General features: G+C 29.0%; 1 protein-coding gene across 9 annotated transcripts in view; it reads left to right on the top strand.

Moving 5' to 3' along the window:
• The window catches only part of Mp (collagen XV/XVIII-type protein multiplexin), a 544,075-nt gene that overhangs the window by 455,140 nt on the left and 63,824 nt on the right, over positions 1–25,111 (top strand). For all 9 annotated transcript variants that reach the window (XM_088262958.1, XM_088262952.1, XM_088262965.1 and 6 more), the window contains one exon: positions 22,044–22,214. In XM_088262958.1, the coding sequence (XP_088119084.1) occupies positions 22,044–22,214 (171 nt within the window). The remainder of the gene's footprint in view (positions 1–22,043; positions 22,215–25,111) is intronic.

Raw genomic sequence — 25,111 nt, 5'->3', positions numbered from 1 at the left:
TTAACCAAGGTTAAAGTCAACTTATTTAGATGAAAAAATTATTGATAGAATTTTTGAAAAATACCTCTATCTAACATGAAGGAATATTTTCAAAGAATTTTTTAATTAAATTCTGTACATTTTCAAAATTCCTCTATGCTGCTAAAGCAGTTTAATGGAAATATTCCTCTCTATAAACTTTGTAAAAACAATAACAATAACGAACAAAATACACATTTTAAATTAAAATAAACTCGGCAACAGATAAGCATTAAAATTATAAAGGTATGCACAACGATATGTAAGTATTGGGTCCACTATCACGAATATATGTGTGTGAATGAGAGAATCGAGTAATATTTCGCCGTTTAATCAGTACTCGTGCCATCTTATGTAGATATTGAATTATGGGTCATTAATTATTGTTTTCCGTTTAGTGATATAACGGAGGTGCTTTTCCATACCAAGGCTTAGGACGGCTTTGTGTCTGGGTGTAAGCAATGAGTCGGAACAAGGCTATCAATATTCATAACAAACAATGAATCATGCGCGCGTATCGCCTAAGCCAATAGGGCAATAACATTAGTCAAAACGTGGATATCTGTTTCGGAATCGGCCGTTACGAGGCAACATTATTTGTTCCATTTTAGAAAAAACAAACCCTACAACATCCATCAATCTCACGCCACCTGCATGTAATTTTTCTTGTTTCCTGAACTTTCCTGTTTCCGCTTCCAAGAGCAATGTGTTGGTTGAAATTTTTCTTAACAAAGTACTACTGAACTATTATTTTACTCGGTGCTAACTCTTTTGGTCGAAAAACATATTCTTCGGCAATATTTCATTATTCACTGGGATGAGGGATTTTTCTATTAACAAACCCTAATATATTTAAAGTCTTTCTTTTACCTTTTTTCCTCCCTACATCATTTAACGAGTTTTTATATCAGTAAAGTTGATATGTTAGATTATTATTGAAACACTTAAATGAGTTCACAACATTTTGAGTGTGTCCAAAAATATACTTGTTCACAAATATGGGTTTTCTCCATTTAGGAATTATTTTTACATTTTTTGACATTTCAACATAGGTGAAAAGAATATAGAAGTCTGGGTATTTACTGGTCTAATGACCTGACATTGTCTCAATCGAACATTGGTAAGTGTTACAAACTCATCTGTATACAAGTGTTTATTTTACGTTTATAACGTGGCGACGTTATAAATTTTGATTATTTTTTGTTGACATCTCATCAAAGATGAACAAAAATATGGAAGATTGGGAATTTACGGGGCTGACGACCGTCATAGGAAGGTTTAAGTGATCACTTTACACACGTGCAACGTTCACCAATTCTACCCATTATTGACAACCACACTTCTCATATTCTTGGAAGTTCTTTATATATGAACCCATTACAAAACGTTGTTCTTGAATCATTAAAACTTCACTAGAGACACCTATTGGTGAGATGAAAAGAAGCTTTTTTTATATTTACCCGCTACAGGGCAGCAAGTATTGTTTTTGCATTTTGAAGAAAAGGTATTGCTTAATTATTTTTTTAAACAAACTAAATATTTTTTTAAATGGAAAAATAGCATTCAGGTTTTACCTCAAAAGATCTGTTGCACAGTAAAAAGTTCAATAAGTGGCTTGATATTTATTTTTAATACATTCATTATATTCTTAAACATTAAAAACGGTCTCCTGAAAAATCTTTTTTTTTTACATATGACGTTGTTGAAAAGGGTGAGCGACATGAGAAACGCCATAAATAAATTTATTAATTTTGATTGAAACTCATCCTTACTTCAAATTTGTAGTCTTAAATTTTTGTTAAGTTTTTGAATGAAATTTAACCGCTACTCACATGTGGCAAAAGTGAGTTATTCAATATTCAGCGATAGGTTAGGCCCGTTTCTGCATTGTGTATTTATGGATAATTGGGTGTATCCGTCAGCGAACTACCGCCAACAGGAAATTGGATTGCGAACAAACTGCATAGGTCACGGACCGCCGCTGATCACGCTAACTGGTCCCGTAGGTGGGGCCCCATTTTCCGTAACCACTGAATTCCTGAGTACCGCCAGGCGCCCCTGCTCCTGACAGTATTTAGCGCAGGGCCGGATGATATATTTTTTTCCAAATATTAATCTTCTTCTAACCCTTATCCGCACCCCAATGGGGAATAGGGCACTGCATCGTATAGAAAAAGTGTTATCTCCTTTTTTTTCTTCTTTAAAGACTAGGTCCTGTCATTCTCCGGTCCGCTCCTGGGAGGTGGAAGACCAGCTATCCTTCCATCGTTTAGGTGGTCTTCCTGGGAGTCTGATCCCGTTTTTGCTGCTGTCCGCTGCTATCCTCACCACTCGATCTGAACTCGCTCTTCCCACATGATTTCTCCCTCCCACATGTTATCTTGAATGTTAAATACACAAAGGAAAGGTAATCACCCTTCCGCTTCAGGTACCAGTCTAGGGTCATATTAAATAAATATTATACTGAAAAATCACTGATATTTATTTTGAACCTCTTGGGAATCGAACCCGGGACCTCCAGCACGGTAGCCTAGCTCTAACCACTACACTATGGAGGCGGACATATTTATCTAGAATAATTTAATCTACGCTACTTACAAGGATCGAATGAATTATCTTCTTCAAAAATGTGGGCTATGACACAATATAATGCAGTCCTTAATTTTTGTTGATATCTGGAATTATTGTGGAAATTAAAGTATTTACAAAGCTAACCTCCCATTTTCTGATTTCAGTTTATTTAATTTTATTTGACAATATTTTTTATTATATTTTAAGATATAAATTTAACCATTTTATGTCAAATAAGTAGTTAGTACTGAAACCTCAAAATACGGTCGCTAGATTCTATCCATATTACTTCACAAACTAGGAAATGTCAGCAAAATCTCAATTACAGCCTCTCGTTGGGTAGAATTTACTATTTGTGTACAAAGATTTTAAGTCTTCTTAAACAAATACGATTTTTTTTCGTATTGAACAATAAAAATCTCTAATTCCAAGACCTTATTTAAAAAATCCTCGAAGTTTCTCAACTTTAATTATAAACGTTAAAACGTTATTTAAAAAAAAAACGTACTTGAAAAATATTAGTTTAACTACCAAATCATTTGGGGTGATTAACAACTCTCCCTGATCTTTAAATTATCCCGATATCTTTTTTCTATGATGATTTAGAATGTTTCTATGGTTTTTCTTAAAATTTCATTTTCATATAAACAATAAATACTCTTAAAATCAAACCTCACCTAGGAGTATTTTCCTTTAACTTTTTTATCTCTTTTGTGGGTATTTGAAACCATTCATATTATTTCAATCCTAAATACAATATATCCAGCGATGTGTAGGGAATCGCATCAGACCAAAGTGGCGTTTATTAAATCGTTAATTATGTTAAGGGAAGGTGATCAGTCTGGTGCTCCAGTTTCTTGGTTCTAGAAGAGGAATTTATTTGACAGGATATGAATGAGGTCAAGGAGCTTAGGATGAAGGATATAACAGCTACATGAAAAAAAAAACGAACGAGGAATATTAAGTAGGAAAAGGAAAATAACAGCTACGGTTAGGCCTCTTGGGGCACAAACGCATACTTAACAAGCTTGTGAAAATAGATCAAGGTACAAATCCAATAGAGACAACGCAATTAAGTACCTATTCATATATTTTTACCAATTTCTATTTTTTTTAGTATGTTGATTAAATAAAAAAATATAAATGCTTGAAAATTGGATTTCATCACAAATTTTCTTTAAATCTAAAGCTGGACCTGAGAATAAATTTACGGAAATATATCAATTTTGTGTCATTTTAACATTCAATGAAGCTCATTTCAATGTACAAAGGAAATTACCAATGAAAATATTATATAAAACTTCATCTATTTGAAAAAAAAATAATATTACCATATGTTTAATATATTAAATAAACCTTTATTATTTATCATTTCGTTTTATATACGTTTTAATTGACAAGTGTGGTAGGTGTTGGTTTACAAATTTTTTCTTGTCCGATACAGATTAAGATACAGTTTTTTGCCAGTATAAATAATGCGTTTGCCGATTCGGCCTTTGTGCAAAGCTCTATTTATTAATAAAGATTTTTTTGTAAGTATTGAAAAAAAAAAAATTTTAGAAAGCTAATGAATTTCTTTCCCAGATCTGTGTTATGACTTTACACGATAAGTGAAATTTACCATTCTACCCCTAAATAAACTTCCAAAGTACACATTTTTAAATACAACGTATAAGTATAGATTTTTTGAAAGACAAAGAAACTCTACTTTAAAATATAGCCAATTTCATGGTAGATCAATAGGTAATATGGTGCATGATTTTCAGTATTCAAATCAGGAAAATACGGGTCGTAAGCCTTGAAAGTACATCAGATACATTTTTTTCCTTAAAAATTATTTGTTTGTTGAGATACCAATAACAAATCCTACTTTGTAAATTGTGAAATTATTCTTAACGATTACAAGGTATGTGTGTATGTATAAAGTAATAAAATATGTTTGTGCTGAAAGCATATTTTTATCAAACCTTTAAAAACGTTAACACACTTTTTGTTGGTTAATTTGTGAAATTATCGTTCAATTCACATCTCAATTGCGGTTTTATTAATATTAAGAACCAATAATCCCTGTTATTTTTCACTTTAACGAAGTAAAATATATATATATTTTCTTAATGTAGTATTTACGTTTTGTAATTGATTTTATGAATACAAATTGCGTTTAGAAAAAAAAACACTTTCGGATACGTAAATAAAAATTCAATGTTTAATCCGCTCATCTTTTTTTCTGCGTAAATTATAAAATATATTTTAAAATAAAAATAAAACAACTTTTTTTTATTTTCATTGTAGATATAAACCCTTTATAGGAAAATCATTGTTTTCGCTCCGAGTATTTCATTTTGTTACACGGTTTATTATTGTTTCGCTGAAAATGAGTTTCACGTTCCAATCGAGTCGTTGAAATCGGAAAGAATATTATATGACTTTGGTTTTTATTGATAGATTGCAAAGTTTAAAAGGGAGTGTTTACTACCGCCAACCTTTGCCAATGCTGTGTGCTGTATACAACTCCCGTATTTACGGGCGATTGAAAAACCGCAGAATTCATTACAATTGAGAACATATTACCTAACCGAACGAATTAATTGAAAATGAAACGATGTGAGAGGAACATAATGCTAACCCATTCGACAATAATTCCTTCATTTACTACATTTACCTCTTTAGTTGTATATTAACTTTTATATTACATCGTAGGTTGATGAAGTTTTTTTTTTGCTAAAAATTATTGTACTAAAAATTTAAGCAAAAAAAAACAAACTAGCATAATATTTGAAATTGAAAGTTTTAATGGTAGAACAAAGAAGGAGTATGAACAAATATGTAGTATATAAATTTATTTGTTATATTGAGTAAATAATTTTAATAAAATTCGTTATTATAACGTTACCAAGTTTTGGATGCTATTTTTCGGCATTTCTCAAATTCCTAGTTGGCAATTCAATTTTATTCAAAACCACAGGAAATAGTCAGTTATCAGTGAAACATTTGTTCGCCTCCGTAGTGTAATGGTCAACATGCTCGGCTACCGTTCTGGAGGTCCCGGGTTCGATTCCTAAGAGGGGTAAAATAAATATTAGTGATTTTTTTCACTGTCATTTGTATTCAATATCACCCTGGATCGGTACCTGAAGCGGAGGGCTGATCACCTTTCCTTCATGTATAAACGATCAAGATAACACTGCGTTTATAGGACGCAGTGCTTTATGCACCATTGGGGTGCGGATACGGGTTTTATTATTACTATTATTATTATTATCAGTGAAACAGCTGTTAAACTAAAATTCTTGTTAGGTGCTTGGATAGAATGAAATCTATTTTAAAATCCATTGAATTGTCGACTGATCTCAGTCACATCTGTGGAAAGTTTGTTTAAGGTAAGAAATTATTGTGGTTGTCACCTGCAAATATCATATATCTTTAGTTTACACTGTTCTTTATGCATGATTTATTGAACACGGCGATTTGGAAGTTAGGACTGAAAATAAAAATGATGGGTGTAATTTTCATAGATTTTTCAGTGGTGCATGAATCCATATCAGTGAGTTGCAGGAATCCTCATTAGTGACCTATTTTCACAGAAGTGACTTTCAGTCGTTCGTTCGTTATTAACTTTTGATTGCATTGAGTTTTTCGAATTTAAAAAAGACTGAAAGTAATAAGTAATTCACCATCTTTTTTTCACCATTTTTGTGGAAATGATTATGATGGTGACTACACTTCATGTTATATTTGAATATTCTAGGTGTATCACTCTCACAAACCCTGAGGAATTTTGTTTTTGTGATAACTTTTGTTTTGTTTTTTTTTTTTGTAAATAATCTCTTATCTAAAACAATTTTCTTAGTCCTTTTTTTAAATAAAAATTTATGTCAAATTAAGGACACTGCCCGTTGTTTTGATTTAAAATACGACATTTGCAAGGCCACATAATTAATATATATCGGGTTTTTTCTACTCGTAATTTGTTCATTTAAAAGCCATCATTTTAAACATATATTTAATTCAACTCATTTTTTATATTGTGTAAAAATGATATTTTCTGTTTTTGTCTATAACCGTAGTACGTTTGGCTACCGTTTCGAAGGTCTCGGGTTTAATTCCCAGGGGGGGTTAAAATAAATATAAATGATTTACACTCTCATTTAATTTAATACTCCTGTCACCCCGGACTCTCACTCTACCAATACAAAATATAATTAGGTCATTGAAAAATTTACAATTAAAAAAAATTATAAGTCATATTAAAATGGAATTTAAAAACTCATGATTATATGGTAATTAAACACACATGTAGTTTTTTATTCGTTTTTGACGGATATAATTTAAGTACCATAAATAGTATTTCATAATTTTCCAATTCCAATCCGCAAAGCATATAATTTCGATATAGGTACAACTCTCAGATTCTCATCAGAAAAATAATATATTATGCCTAGGGGAACTAAACTCAGTATCGCGCTACCTATGAACTTACTGTTTAACCAACTTTTCTATTCGAATCATGCAGAAACTTTGCCAAGAATACTGCTTGCTATAATAACCAACGTTGTTCATGTTATGTTTTCAACTTGAGAAGCTTTCGAGTACGATTTTATTTTCAAATGTTCGTCGAATGCGTCGCTAATAAAAAAAATAAAGCTTATTAAATTATTTTATCGTTGTATGTATAAAATGCTTAAATAATCGATATTTGCATTTTTGTAATTAAATCGTTGTTAATAAACAATGTTTAAAAAAACAACAAAATTGTGATTAATGTAACTTTGTTTGATCAATGGATTTAAGTTATAGTTAAACATTTAGAATTGTCTAAATATTTAGTATCCTAAGCTATTTTTTAAAATATCAAAATCTAGATAATGTTTGGCGCCAAATTGTATAATGTGTGCATAAAATAAAACGTTTAAATTTTAAAATAAAACACTTATACAAGTGTACAAGACCATTTTCTGAGTGTTTTGTTGTCAACACTACTAGTTTCGAGAACATATTTTCAAGAAGCAATTAAAAACTGTATTTAAACTTTCTCAGTTTATTTTTTCACCTGTTGATGAGAACATCTGTAGTTCTGGAAACTGGTCATGTTGAAAGATACTATTAAATAAAAATAATATTTCTTTATATAAATTCTCTGGTAAAATTATTTACTTTTGCGGATTAGCCGGAACTTGAGCCGGATATTCGTTATCCGGTAGTCCGGATGTTTGGCTGTCTGGTCAATATATACACAAAATATTAGATATCCGACCAAATCACTTCTAAACATGTTTGCATCATAGTGTTATATGTAATTGCGATAACCAAACTTCAATCATTATTGACATGTCTAAAAGCGTATACTTTGACTTCGGTTCTACCATTCGTGTATTTTATTTTCAATGTGGGCTTTATTACATTAAATTTTCAATCAAAATTCCTTCACGTAAATTACGTCGACTTTCGTAGAACGTCTCATTCATACAACACGTATTTGTCAAGTAAAAATAACAAAACACAAACGTTTTGCTTTACACAAATTTGATATATCGCTCACTCCTTTCAAGAACGTCATAAATCAAAAAACTTGATTTTTCAGGAGATCGTTTTTAAAGTTAATAAATATAATAAAATGTATTAAAAATAAATATCAAGCCACTTACTGAACTTTTTACTGTACAGCAGATCTTTTTAGGTAAAGCCTGAAGGTTTTTTCTCCATTTGAAAAATATTCAGTTGATTTAAAAAAAAACTATTCAACAATACCTTTTCTTCAAAATGCAAAAACAAAAATTTCTGCCCTCTAGCGGGTTAAGTTAAAAAAATGTCTCTTTTGCTGGGATATCGTACATTTTCTGGGCATTCCGAAAACATGCACAACCAAAAATTGTCGACTTTTGACTTATGATGTTCTTGAAAGGAGTGAGCGATATCAGATAAATGAAAAATCCTCAATCCAAACACAAAAGAACAAAGTTTAACCGGTTCCTTGTGAAAAGTGATTTCCGAAATAGTCACGAGAAACGCGAATCGTAATATTTTCATATATTGTATAAATCAACCCACTTCCTTAAAAATCCGACTCATGTATTTGATTTTCGGGGTAAAAAATGCTAGAAAATTTCGAATAAATATACCACATCATTCTGACTCTTTGATGGAACGGTTTATTTTACTGGTTTGCGAGTTAACAGATTTCACAGAACTGACGTAAAGGCTCCTCATATAAATGCTGTCGTGACGTTTGGTCGTGACAGGTGTTTTCCGGTCCCCTTATATTCCTCCACACAAATGCCAATGTGTTTCCTTTTCCTTTGATCGTATTATTAGTTGTGTTTTTAGCGCTACTTCTGAACTGTTTCACCCCATAACGAATCCGCCCTCTTACATTCCAAACGCGATTCAAGAATGGTCATTTGATTACGTTTTGTATCAAAAATCATTCAACAGTAAAAGTAAAGCGATTTTAGGGATTAAATTAAATATGCTCTTTATGTATTTATGTTTCAATATACTATATATATATATATAAATATATATGTATATATATATATAATTATATATATACATATAAATATATAATATATATATATATATACATATATATATATATATATATATATATATATATATATATATATATATATATATATATATATATATATTTATATATATATATATATTTACATATATATATATGTATATATATATATATATATATATATATATATATATATATATATATATATATATATATATATATATATATATATATATATATATATATATATATATATATATATATATATATATATATATATATATATATATATATATATATATATATATATATATATATATATATATATATATATATATATATATATATATATATATATATATATATATTTATATATTTATATATATATATATATATATATATATATATATATATATATATATATATATATATATATATATATATATATTTATACATATATTTATGATTATTAATTTGATTTATAATCGTAAGCCCCGTAAATGCCCAGACATCCATATTCTTCTCTAAATATGTTGAGATGTCAAACAAAATAATATAAAATAACTAATTTAAATGGGGATTATCCAGATTTGGTTAAAAGTATTTGGCACACTAAAAATTTTGTTTTTACTATTCTAGGTTAAAAGAAATATGCATCTTACTGTATAAAACAAAGTATCGGAAAATAAATATCACTGTACATAATAAGTTTAAAAAAATGTTTTCATAATACAAAATCCATATTGCCTGATAAAAAATGTATTTTAATAATCAAAATATTGTAAACACACTTTTCATCTCATCAGTCACCCTTCAACGTCGTGTTCCTTTGGCAACACATGACAACTGATCCATCAAAATTGATCAAGTAGATACTATTTCAGCTTCGGAGGTAAACTAGGACGTGTAATATTTTATTACAAATAATAAACGTGAAGTATATAAATAAATAAATGCATACTCGATGTAAACATTTTCTTTTTTTTCTAAGAAATAAACAGCTCGTCCTTTTTTAAGTTCATTAGTAGCCATGTCAGTTTGGCTAACATTTTGGAGGTGCTTGATTCGATTCACAGCGGGATAGTACTAATATAATGGTTTTATCATTCTTGTGTCGGGTTGTGGTCCCGTGGTTAGTGTCGCGGACTCTTAATTCAGAGTTTCTCGGTTTCAAACCCACGCTACCATAATTGGATACCTATTTCTAATAATGAACCACTTAGGCTCACAGAAATAGTACAAAATTGAAATTTTTGTGTGAATAATAAAAACACAAATATTTCTCTTTAAAAGAAAAAAAAAGAAATAAAAATTGTCTTTTATTTTTCTGAACCTTAACGTGAAACAAACCACTTTGCCTTTATTATATTATTTAACATTTTATCAAATCGATGAAGTGTTCCATGCAACATTGGGTATAAATGAGGGGGAAAAGAAGAAAAATTATATATTTATTCATTATTAGTCTCTTAAATATAGAAAAACTATACTTTAATTTTAATTTCACTTTAAATAAAGGTATCATTTTTTAAATCTATTTTATTTAACAGGTTTATGTTTTTCAATGGCATTTTTTTAATCAAAGAAATAAAAAAAGCCGTAACTAGTAAGTACCACTACCCGTTAAAATAAATTTGTCTTAATTAAAATATGTTCATCATTGTCACGTGATCGGAATTCAAATAAAGAGTCTTATTTGGAAGAATTCAATATATCCGGGGTCGAGGAATCTTTTAACTGATAAATTCTTCTAGCGATGAAAGGAATGGAAATTGAACTCATTGAAAAATATCACATTACAACTAAAGATTCATTTACATATAAATTGATAAAAATGCGTTTTACAGTCACCGAATTCGGAAATTGAAAAGTTTTGAATGAGAAGGTTCTATTGACATGAATTATAATAAAATCGATTTGAAATTTACGCTCCAAGTATTTGTTAACATTTTCAACGAAATTCTTTGACGGAAATCTTGGTAAGTGGTTATTATTTTTTTTAACAAAAATGTTAGAAATATTAGTATATACACCGTTTCTTCGTCAGGACAACTACTACAACTTGTAGTGATTGTCTTGACTAAGTGACAGGTCTCGAAACCGGTAGACAAAAAATCTCAGTGAGTGCTTATTTACTAATATTACTAACATTTTTGTAAAAAAAAATGACTAACCACAAAGTAAATAGTTTTAATATTTATAAAATTTAGAATATCTCATCTTTTTATAGTATACTAGCTGTACCCAGACACGCGATTCTGTGGTTCAGTGTATATTTTTATGACGGGAAGGCAAATGCTATTTATTTTGTTCTAACTTTGTGAATAACCAATAATTCGTTAACTTTTATTTCATTAATACAAACACATTTCAATTTAATTCGTATTCAGTACAATTTCCATAATAAATTTTGAACACAGACAGATTATCCACGACTTAATTATTATATTATGCTAGTTGTATCCGGCCACACGTTGTTGTGGCTCAGTATGGATAAATGAAAAAAAATAATAAAGCGGCAATTTCTGATGTTTAGTTTCGCAATACAAAACATTTAATATCTACTAAACAACAATTCAATCGAAAACATTACAAATGCTAAGTGATAGAATCTGACAATAAGCACCCTATCCGCGATGAGCAATGTCAAGTATCGCGAGTGTTGCTATTTCTTTCAACAGATGGCGTTGCCATTGCAGTCAAAAAGCAGTTTTATAAAAAAATAAACTTCATTTTTATTTATAACATGATAAAAACATGCGCGTATTCATTTGCAATGTTGTGTCGAAAATTCAAAGTCAACGGTGAATAACTTTAGAAGTCTTATGATTTTGAACCAACCAACATATGTATTTTATTTTTAAGGATTTTTTTAAATAAAAATAAAATAAAGCATAATAATGCCGAATGCATCAAAACACGTGTCACAATAGATTTTAAGAAATATTGATATTCACCAGGTAAAATTTTAAAATGGATAGATTACCACGAAACGACTGCCAAATCAAAAAATTTAGTTTTTTTTCACTTTCTTTACGTGCTACTTGCTGTTTATTAAAATAATTATTTTCTTCAAATAATCACCTGTATTTTTTTTATATTTTTGTGTCACAATGATCAAAGTATTCACAGAAGTTAATTTATCATTTTTTTTATTGAATATATCATATTTTCCAATAAATCATACTATCTTTCTCTATTTTTGCACACACATAATCTTAAAAAAACACTTGTTTTTTACCACTTGAGTTGAGATTATGAATGTACAAATTTGTACTACGTTAAGAGTAATAATAACCCACGAATCAAAGCAGGTTAAGAAATTATGTGCTAAGACCAAACAACTCTATCTATTAACATTTCCGACCTCTTGTTGAATTCATTACACATCATTAACTCAAGTGGTAAAAAACAAGCGTTTTCTTTAATCATTGTAACATGTCTTACCACAAAGTTAATGCCGAAACAATAAATAAAACACATAATCTTAACATGCATAAATAATTATTTGTTTTTGCAAAAACTACAGATATCTCAGAAACTATGATATAATAAAAACTAACTAACTAACCATCATGCCGCTTCCCCGCAGGGGTAGGCAGAGAGAATAGAGCGCCACACCACTCTGTCCTTGCAAACATTCTTCGCCTCTTCCACGTTCATGCATCTCCTCATATATACCATGATATAATATATGATATAATATACTTGTTATACGTTATATTCCATTAAGGTTGTTTTTATTTTAAAGATTTATCTTTAATATTAGTTATATTCTCCACATACCAGTGTTTTCACGTGGAAACCAATAGATGTATCAGTGACAAAGAATGGAGAAAAATTGTAACAAAATATAAAGAGCTTAGTCTGTAAAGGAGCGTTCGGGAGATATATCTGGTATAAACGCGAAGAGGTACTGAAGAGGCCGTCAATACAAATACCGCCTTTAAAATGATAAATTATTTTCCAAGGGTGAAATACTTCATCCGCAAAAAATCTGATAATACGAGAGCTGTTTTATATCAAAAATGAAGAAAAAGCCTTTATCTCTTGTAAAATGCTCCGTTTAAAGAATTAAATTGATGTCAGGAGAATTTATCAAAATATTTATTGAACTTTCTTTAAAATTTCACTGAACACGTTTCTAATTTTGAGGCGATGATTTATTCTACCAATTTTCTTAGTCCTGTAAACAATTTATTTACAAAACAAAAGCATTTAAAAGCCTCCACTTTTTTAGTTAATATTAAGCTTAATTAATTTCTATTATTTGCCAGGAAACTTTCATTGTAATAATTTCGACTGTTTCATTAAAAATCTTACTACTTTTGTTTTACATTCGGGTTGTTGAGTGATCACTTATAATGTAAAACATTTCGATATTCCCGAGTTAAAAAAGTATAAATTCACAAAAACCTATATGAAGAAAAGTTTCGTTAAAATGATTCGACCACTGAATGCGAACACTTTGAAATATGTTAAAATTTGACATGTGACCATATTTATCTGCGAGAGCTTTCAAATGTTGAATTAATTAAAATATAACAATACTGAAGTCATGGCAATACTTAACTATTAGCAGTTATTATAAAAAGCGTTATTCGTGGGTAGATAGATAGTTATAATCAATATTATTTTTTTTGTATAATAAAAGCATTGTTAGCTTTTAATTCCATATTATTTAACTTTATTCTTGTTTTGGGTGGGCGTCCAATCAATATTATAGAGACTTATTTTTCTGAGATATTTTACCTTCAGAAAAGTTGTTGATTTGAAAGACATAATACATTATTTAGGAAAAATAATTACTTCATCCATCTTTGAAGAAAGTATCGTCTTAAGTGATTGATCATATAATGCTATTTGCACATGATAACCAATTTATAAGTTGTTTTCGTAAACAAGATTACCTGTACCTACTCGTCTAATCTAGAGCTAAACCAAAATGAATGAGTCATGACAAGCAAAATGTTTGGTGAAATAACAAAGTATTTTTCTATCAGACCCGTTGATTTTCACCACTTTATTGAATGCGAGAACTAAATATTTCTGTAAATGATTTTTTTTTGCCAAAAATAAAATCACAGTAACAGAAATATTAGGTTCTTCTATTTACGTTTCTGATCTCAATATATTATATTCTATTAAGGATATTATAATTAGAATTTTTTATTTTATTTGTGTGCTTTGCCAAAAAACGACTTTTTTCATGATATAAACACTCAACAAGATTGAATATTTGTAAAATATTATAATTAACAAAAATATTTCATTGACAGCATTTTGAGTGTGTCCAAGAACTTGTTTACAAAACTAGGGTTTTTTCCGCTAGGTTCTGATCCTACAAACATCTAAATAAAAAGGCTCTCTGCTTAATAAAAACATTGTAAATCCCATTGAACGAACTGAATCATGGAACGCCATGAGATTGATCATATACGTATGACTTCCAAAATTTCACTGATATTTTGTGAATGTTACACATGTGCAAAGTGGTGACTTCACCATCTTATGACAGGGGTCATAAGCCCTGTAAATACCCAGACTTTCATATTCTTCTTCACCTTCATTAAGATGTCAAAATGTTCAAATATTCCAATTTACATATTTTCGAGGGGCAAATATTGCCGGTGTTTGTGAATAACCATCAGAATGTCGCTGGGTGGGGATCGGATCATGGCTGTCTGAGTTAAAACATCCACGATAATTTGACAGACCACAAACCGACTCTTGATAGAATTTAGTATTATGACCAAAGCCACCACGATTTACATTTAGGTCGAGTTGTGGTTCAGCAGTAAGTGTAGCGTCAGAGGTTCAAGATCGGCCTTAGGCTTAGAAACAAATAACTTTAGGCTTACTTTTAAAAAAAATTCAAAAAAATTGTTTGCATTTTTAGAAAATTATGTTTTAAAATACAGTGGAACCTCTCACAACGAGCACCTCTCGTAACAAATAATTCGCATAGCGAGATTCAAATAAAGAACAAGTCCCTTTATCACGACATTCACTTGTGAGCCGTAACTTTCGTGACTTGGGAAGGAGTTACCAAGAGGACTCTCTCTTCTGAAAAAAACTTTGGCCAGAAAGTATTGTTGAATATGATTTGAAATAGTACTTGTGAAGTCTACAGTCAACGAGATTGTGTCATTGGTCAATATCATAGGACTCGAGGTAGATAAAAACGATATTGAAGAGCTTGTGAAAGAGCACAGCCAAGAGCTGACCACTGAAGAGCTTATGGAGTTGCATCGTAATTTCACAGGAAGAAATTATGGAGAAGAGTTTTTTAATGGAAGAGGAGAAAATAGCCGAGCAATGATCTTGTAGCACAATAAAAGAAATGCTGAAAGTCCTCAATGAAAGAAGCTGAAATGAATCACCCTAATAAGTAGTGGGTGGCCATTTTCGACAAAATTTGAAGCGTCTGCAAAAACAATGTCTTTAGACAGTTTTCCAGTCAAAAATGATTAATTATTTGTCACAAATTCATATTTTTATTAACATTGTTATACTCCTTAACATTATAAGTAATTTTATATGAACGATCTTTAAAAAAATATTAAGCAAAAATGTGTATTCTTTCGGCATGGAACGCATTATTGTATTTTATATTGATTTCTAGGGGAAAAAAATCGCTTAACGAGTGAGATTCTGGAAGGAATTATGCTCGTTATAAGAAGTTCTGTATCGCACATGGATTGTTTTATGGATTTAGAATATTATTAGGTCTAACTAATTCGTGGAAGATGTACTGGAATTATATTAAAGCACTCCCAGTTGTGATTGGATTGCCAGTGATGGATTTAGATGCCTTAAATGGATCGACAAACTATCTTTTAAAAGGCCATCCTCTGATTGGTGACATCCGTCTTCGTCTAACTGAAAGGATCTCGGAAACAAGCCCAAATTATTTATTTTCTAATTTTTTTGTATTGGGTAAAACAATTTATACAATATTTCCATCTATTCGTCGGTACTTTTGAAATCTCCTTTGATTATTTTCAACAATTGAAATACTCATTTTAAAAAAATATGTCATTTGAAATTCCTTTACTTCTTTGAAAACATTACATATGTGATTTGTTTTAATCTCTAGTGTAAAATAATATTTCATACGTACCCAACATTTACAGGAAAACATCTCATTACTTTGTTTACCTTTGAAAATACGATAGTGCAGTTTTATGTTAACAAATGGTGATGAAAAGTAATATTAAAACCATTTTAATATTATTTTTTTCATTGAAGTTTTAAAATAATATTATTCACATTTATAGTGCATGCGTTTTGCTTTTGATGATGTACGAGTATATGAGAAATTAACCAACTTAAATTTTATAAAAACGCAATTTAATATTTTGTATACGCATGTAATCTTATAAAAATAAAAATAAGCTGAGTGATTTCTCTGTTTATATATATATATATATATATATATATATATATATATATATATATATATATATATATATATATATATATATATATATATATATATATATATATATATATATATATATATATATATATATATATATATATATATATATATATATATATATATATATATATATATATATATATATATATATATATATATATATATATATATATATTTTTTTTATTTTTTTTTTGTGTGCATATGTAAATTGTAAGGTATTCAATGAATAGAAGTATACGACTCATATTTTCCCACGGTTTTTATGATTGTTTTGTTTTTTTGTTATTTCTCTTTAATAAGGTTTAAAAAAGTTTTATTAATTATATTTGCTTGTTTTTAAATTAACTTACCGTTTTTAAATCTTTCAATAACTTATATACTTGCTATGACTTATATAAATTTAAAAGCTAGGATCTGTCTGTGCAGCACTTGTCATTCTTAAACGTTTTCTTATCTTAATCACACGCGACGGATGGCTTTTTTTTATTCTCTATATGACTCATTTTTCCTCTGCGTAAGATTTTACATAACAATAAAATATTTCAAGTATTACTTAGAATCATTCTAAGGTAAATTTATTTTAAGTGATTGCAAAAAAATACTTTAAAAATACCTTCCTAGTTTTTTATTAGCAGAACAAAATTCTTAAACCTTAGGTTTAAATTAAGTAATTAAATATGAAAAAAATGTCGAAGAACTTCGTTTTTCACAAACGAAATCTTAAGGTTCTTCAAACCTTATTTCAACAGTTGAAAAATGTCGTTATTAAATAACATTAAAAAACTACAGACAAAAAAGATATTTTTTACAATTCAATTACTTCTTGCGAGCACTTTAAAAACCGTATATAATTTAAAACGTGTCCTTTTTTGTTTAGCTTTCTAACAATAGGCAAAATTCTGCTACATTTGTAGCCCAAATTTCATCTCTAGAATGGTATCATCAATCAGAAAATCAAGCGTCTTGCGTTGAATTTTGTCAATTGGTTTGCGCCTTGTTCGGATTCCGGGAGACTTATAATTCAATATATCAATTTTTCCTGTAGATGGCACGTCTGATTCTGACAGCGCGACATTTTACTCGACAGTATTGAAACGCTTCAGATCTGTCTCTAGATTTATGGTTTTTTTATGAACTTGTCTCCGATTTTGGACTAGCAATGACTCCGTTAATTGGATGTGATTGGCAAATCACAAGTAAAAGCTTTTAGATATGACTCAATTTGAATATTCACATTATTTTTCTCGTTTTCACGCCATCGTTTTTCTTCTATAGCCAAGTTGGAAGCCTAGAGGAATATTTAAGGTTAGTAAACGAAATTCCACATCAATATGGAAATATTGTGTACCATAATAAGGTGTTTATAGATATATAAATATCTTGATAAATATATAATATTTTCCATGTTTGTAAGTGATCTAATGATCGGTAAGTATAACAATTGGTATGATAAATGACATTGTAATGTTATGTTTTTTTAATCATACGTGATATCATTTATTTTTATTATTTATTTTGATTTTTTGATTTTATGACTGTTTCATATTTTTCCTTATCGATTTTTTGTAAGCAGTAATGGATTTGTTCAATTATAGGGAAGGTAAGCGAGATTGATTTTCAATCCCGAAACTCTATATCTACGTTCTCGAAACTGTCTCCAATGCTTGTTTATATTATACTGATACTCCAACCATAATTTTATTTTTTATCATATTAGACTGATACGCAAAAACCATTATAGACGTTGAAATACCCCCTTCTACCTCATAAAACATTCACCTCACTACCTTAAAAACGATTTTTAATATCTTTCTCTGAACGAAAAATTGTACGATCTTATTTCTAAAAACCTTGTTTTATTATTCACAAAGATAAGCATTTTATTTTCGCTTTTCCGTTATTTTATGTTACCTGAAATATTATTTAAAGGAATTACAAAAGATTTTTTTAAACTCAAACCTTTTAAAATGATATTTAATATTCAATTACTTTTCTAAACTATTGTATTTGCTTATAATTATTTTTTCTGAATGCAATCATCTATATTAGGCATTCAATTGGGCCAAATGAACACATCTTTTGATTAAAGTATACTGATTTTTAATCATATTTTGATGACAACTGGGTTATTTAAACCAAAAACGTTATAAAGGTAAAACTTATCATATACCTATAATATGGAAAGTACGAATAATATCGAAAAAGATGTATTTTTAAACTTATGATAATAAATAACATTTAATAATTGAATTATAAAGCAATAAAACCTTAGAATTTCTACCTGTAATTGCAAGTATTTATTTTAAATTACGCAATGAATTTAGCTACAATAAAAATAAATCAAATTTGAACTGTACTATTTTTTTTTCATGTCCATAGTGAAGTAGTTACAACGTTTAGCTACCGTGCTGTAGATCCCGGGTTCGATTCCCAGAGTGACAAAATAAATACTAGTGTTATTCACTGTAATATTTATTTAATATAATCCTGAACTGGTGGTAACTGAAGCGTAAGACTTATCACCTAGCTTCATAAAATGATTACATACTTGATGATGCATCAATTTGATGCAGTGCCCTTTACACCAATGGATTGGATGAGTGTAAGGGTTTTTTTTAATTCCTATCGTGATGCATAAAATCTAGGTATGGTTTGTGCAACACCGATATTATGTTGCCTCATAGCCTCCTATGTACTTTAAACGTTTCGTAGCCTATTTCTAATTGTGAATGGATTTACTCTTTGGAATTAAAATTATTATTTTATAATTTATGAAATAAAAATTGAGTAAAAAAATAGCGGTAAGAAGAATTCAGATCATATTTTTAAATACTTAAACGATTTTTTAAAATTAACACTTGAATATACCACTTTAATAGGTTTTATTAATATATACGACTAGTTTCGAAAACTTAAAGATGTTTTCATCTCTGGTAAAAATTGAAAATTAAATTTGGTTTTAATTTTTACCTGAAGATGAAAACATCTGCAAGTTTTCGAAACAAGTCGTACATATAAAATAAAACTCATTAAAGTGGTATATTTATGTGTTTAATTTTTTTTAAATAATCAACATGTCTTTCCACAAAGGTAATGCCGAATCAATAAATAATTTACTTAAATTATTTCATATCAGATATTTTTTTTACAAATATTACGAGCAAACAATTACAAAAATCCCTGAACGCATTTGTTCCTGTAGATATACGAGTATATGTATAGATTAGGTACAATTCTTTCGAGTATGTACTTTGAATCGCTCGTAAAAATAAATTTGCGGACTAGAAGCGGGCATTCTTCTCATGAACAGTTCCGATCGGAAACCAATATCCTAGGCCAGCAATATGGTTGTGAAAAGTGTCAATCAGAGTAGGTCTTTCGATCTGGCTAACATAAAGGCAATTCATCGGGAATTTAATTACGAGCGTGGCAATCCGTTCCGGGCTCCTCGCCAGGGCCGGCAATAGGTTTCGCCTCCCAGCTGTCAGGCGCCAGGTTCCCGATCCGAGGCAGAACGCCCGAATGAATGACTGATATTTTATTTCAATTAATTTGTTACATCGCCTACGATACTTTTTTTTATCAGATATCTTTAATTTAAATTAATCCGTTTGAATAAAAAAAAATTAAATATAAAAAAATATTTTTTTTTTTATTATTTTGTCATTTCTTGTGCCATTATATAGTATTTCTATAATTCAATCGTAAAACTACGAGATTTCAACTAATTCCAAGATTAGAATAAATAAAATAAAAATATTTTTTTTTGGTGTTGAAATTAATTTTTCACTCTTTCCCCCCTTTTAATTTTTCCCACCATATTTACACTTTTTGTGGTACAATATTTTTTTTTACTTAGGAGTGATAAAATAGCCAATTTTTTTAGATGCTGCTGTACTTACAATGCTTGCCGTAATTTAATTTTTCTTCTTTCATAAAAACAATAAATTTTATCTGAATACTTAATTATTCAGTTTATTGTACATTTACATTTTCATATTTTAAATGTTAAACTCAACATTCCTACTAAATGCAAGATTAATTTAAGATTTTTAAAAGTAAAAATATATTTTTTACACTTTTTTACCAAATAGATTTTTTCCTACCGTCTGCTGACAAATTCATGATATTATTATTTTTAATATATTTTAAATAGTGCGCCAATTTTTACACACCACGGTACTTAAAAAAATATTGATTTTCTTTTAAGATTTTATTAAAATGGCTTATTAAATTCTCATTTTAAAAGTTTAATTGCATTACGTGCAAAAAAAAGTATGTATATATAAATGAAGCCGGCTTCTGAAAAGACTTAATAAGAAATATTATGAAAAGAGCAAGAAATTGTCGCGGAGCTTTTCCACTCTTCTTAGTGATTTCTAAGCTTCTCTTTATTTACTTCTATTTAATCACGACTAATGAAAGTGTCTTCCCAGACATGAAATTTATTTCTTCGAGTGAATTTAATCACAATTAGAATTTTATAATGAACAATTTCTCCTCTAAATCGTGAACGCTACGCCAGATAGTAAATTTTTAATGTCTGTCCGTAAGCATTATTGCTATAGTAGGCAATGGTTTCGTTTCGCCAAAAGATTATGAGTTGAAATATTTTTGCTATAATTTAATTCAGTATCAAGAGCTCTTCCGCGTCTCATCCAATCTAATATCGTAAACAATTTTTAAGAAACACGCACACGAAAAGAATTTTATTTATGGGATGAAACGAAGTAATTTTATCTATTATGAAAGCGAGAATTAAAAGGCTTCTATAACACTATTCAAGCATAACAAAGATTTAAAAAAGAACTTTTTCTTTTTACTCGCTTTTACTGGCCACGTGTTGCTATGGCTCAATCTGATGAAATGGAAAAGAAAGGAAATATTTATAATATGTTGAATTTCATAATTCTTGTACAATATTTTTTACTGTTCCATTTCCGTGAACACTTTTATTATAATAGATTAATATTTTGAACAATAACGTTTTAATTTACACATATGTATGTACATTTACAGTAGGGTACGTTTCTAAATGCAACATTGTGTAAAAATTTTATAAAAAAAGTTTATCATCTAAGAAGATTTAAGGTTTCAACAAACATATTCAATTTTATTAATGTACTTAGTAAAAAAATACAAATTAGGATACAAATAATGCCTTAAAGGATACCAAACGCTAGATCTCATATCAAAAGATCGTGACAGATTCGTGGAACTACTTTTTTTTAACTCGATATTTATATTAAATGATAATTAATAACAAAACATACAATACAGAAACAACTAAAAATAATAAAACTGAAAAATGTAAAAAAGCATACTGACAATACCGTGAAACAGTAATAGAAAACCTTCCCTACAAAAAAATAATATTTTCGATTTGAATTATGTTAAAATTATTCGTTTACTTTTTTTTAACAGTGATCAGTCATTTTTTGATTTCTCCCTTCCTGTTCTAGATTAAAAATGATTGTAAATTTATAGGAATCTGTCTTCGGTACCGGATTCGGTACCGGAATGGGCCGACCCGGAACGCCAGGACCCAAGGGTGAGCCGGGACTTCCCGGAAACCCGGGCCCCTCGGGCGAGCGGGGCTTCGCTGGACACAAGGGGGAACGCGGTGACTTGGGGGCGAAGGGGCCCAAAGGAGAGAGGGTAAGCCAATATCGAAAAGTAAAAAATTAATTAAAAATTAAAAGAAGAATCTGATTAGATTGTTTTTTTTGTTTAATACATAATTTCTACACAAAATATACAAATCGATACGATTTCAAATCTATTTTCTATTTCGAAAACATCGTTAGTTTTGTGGTATGGTAATATAACACTCTCTTTATCATCCATCATTCACTTTATATCATACTACTTTAAAAAACACTACTTTGTGACATTCCTTGTAATATTCTATATTAGGTCAAATGTATTATTTTTTGACATCTCATCAAAGATGAAGAAGAATATGAAAGTCTGGGAATTTACGGGACTGACGACTGTCATAGGCTGGTTCTTCTTCATCTTTGATGAGATGTCAAAAAATAGTATGAAAAATACTCCTATAATTGGAGATAATCCAGATTTGTGAACAAGTATTTGTAGACTAAAATGTAATTATAACAATCGGCATATAGTTGTTTGACTCCCATGACTTGTAATTTGTTGAATATTTCTTCTGTGGAAGTCTGTCTTAGAACTAAAAGTATTATTTTAATCATTGATTTTTACGCAAAATTTGATATTTACTTAGTATACATGGCAATACCGAAAGCAAGTTTATTGCGACTCTATATGGATACTTAGCCTGTATTGAGTCAAAATAGTTGAGTACCCTTGGATAGACGGTCAGTATAATTGTCAAATTTTCAACACCTTTATGTCGCAGATGCAGTACCGTAGAACAGGGCTACTTGAACTTTGATGTTACTTGAGCCCAATACAAAATAATATTTAGATCTGTATTTTGTCTACAATAATGAACGTGTCGACATGATTCATTATTTCCTTGACAGGTGACACTTATTGTCACGATACGTTCATTATTGTAGACCAAATACAGATTTAATTTTTTTTTTTGTATTGAGCTCAAGTAACACATCAAAGTTTAAGTAGCCCCGTTCTACGGTACATTAAAACTTTTTATTCAAATCACAGTTCACAATACTCAACCAATTTTTATTGTGTTTTATTAAGGTTATGTTTCGTAAGCTTTAACTTTACCTCAAGTAATTTATTATGAGACGTCACTAATCTCAATTTTACGGACTGAGGTTATATCGAATTATTTGTTTTTAGAAGAGATAAGTAGTATCAATAACCACACAAAATTGGTTGCTTTATAAGTTATCCTCTAATTCTTAATAAATAAAACTTATCGTTGATATCAAGAATAATAAATTACTGATAAAAATCCTTATCTGTAATTAATGGTAATTGTTTTACACAGACACATTAATTAGATTAACGTTTGAAGAATCAATACAGAGAATAAACACGCTTCAATAAATTCGTCACTTTGAATTCAGTAACAAATCAAGTAAATTATTTCAACTCTTCAAATTGAATTTATTAGCCTTCAAAATTTTATTCGGCGTATGCGTAAAGAGAACTCAACTATTGTTAAGCGTACAGAATTAAAAACCTTATAAATTTACCTTTCAATTTTATTAACTGATGCTTCAATTAAGTTTTTAAATTCACAACTTCACAGTTCTTATTATAAATTAAAGGTCGATTCTGTGAGTCACAAAAATGTAACAGACTTAAATTAATCGCGATTTTTTGCTTCTTTTAACAGCTCTGTAAAGATTACTTATTCAGTGCGTAAGGTTTAATTTAAAATGAGAAAAACATTTTTCTTTACATAATTAAACCATCATATTTAATTACAACCTCTTTCGCTTTTCATAAGGGTTGAAAAACTCCATGGAAACTTACCGGTTAATTTATTTTAGTCGTCATTTCAAATGGACCTCGTTGGAATTTTTTATACATTTTTTAAACAAGAAGGTTAAAAATTTAGTCAACTGTTTCAAACTTTAAGAAAATCCTTAATTCCACAAAAATTAATTACACTTTTATGTATCACATTTTAACAATTTTTTAACGTAACTTTTTTATAAATATTTCTCTTTATCAATTATATCTATTACTTTTACTATCTCTGATGTCTTTCAAGGAACAACCAAAACATTACTTTTTTATTATTAGAACCCTAACTGTCCCTATATTACAAATATAACTCACGTGATAAATAAACAATTGTTTACATTTATAATATAATCATGTCTTAACACAAAGTAAATGCTGAAACAATTAATAAAAGAACAATTTTATGAAAAATAAGTTAAACCTTTTTTTTTAAATCACACCTAAAATATTAAATTGGAATCTATAAAAAGATTTTTATTTACGCAGAAACCCATAAAAACCTTTTTGTTGATAGCTGCTATTCCACCCGTTTTTTTTTCCTTCTGATAATTTAATCTCTATTTTTCAAATAATCTGATAAGCTGCGTAACTCTAAAAATATGTTTTTCGGAAAAAAAATCCCTTAAAATAATCCATATCTACTACCATATTTCTGCATTCGAATATATTTCAGACATGATTTTAAAGACTTACATTTAAGGGCTTTATATGAACATCAATGCGGTGACAATAGATTTTAATTTTTGTTTCTACAATATTTCATAGCTTTTTTATTCCCTACAGTGTTTTAAATAGGTAGCCGTTGTAGTTGATTATTTTGTTGATAAATTTCTGTATTTATAAATAAGAGAAATAAAATTAGTATCAAACACGTGTCCGCACTCAGATTTAATGAGTTTGGCATAGGTATGTGTTTCCAATTCCAATTTAAAAGCGAAATTTTCAAATCAAATTTAAACAAAATTAACGAAAATTATCAGCCTTGCTTTAAATGTGGATTCTCACTGATTTAGAATTTACAGTACAGGAATTTTTAAATATTCATTTATAAATTGTCACTCGAAATTTTGTTTTCGATTTTTCTCATTATTTTTCCGACCATAAATTATTCTTCTTACCCGTCAGCG

Source organism: Brachycentrus maculatus, unplaced genomic scaffold (assembly GCF_059751285.1).
Source record: "Brachycentrus maculatus isolate JH-2025_06_01 unplaced genomic scaffold, ASM5975128v1 h1tg000012l, whole genome shotgun sequence".
Classification (NCBI taxonomy): Eukaryota; Metazoa; Arthropoda; class Insecta; order Trichoptera; family Brachycentridae; genus Brachycentrus; species Brachycentrus maculatus.
This window is presented reverse-complemented; position numbering and strand designations above follow the sequence as displayed.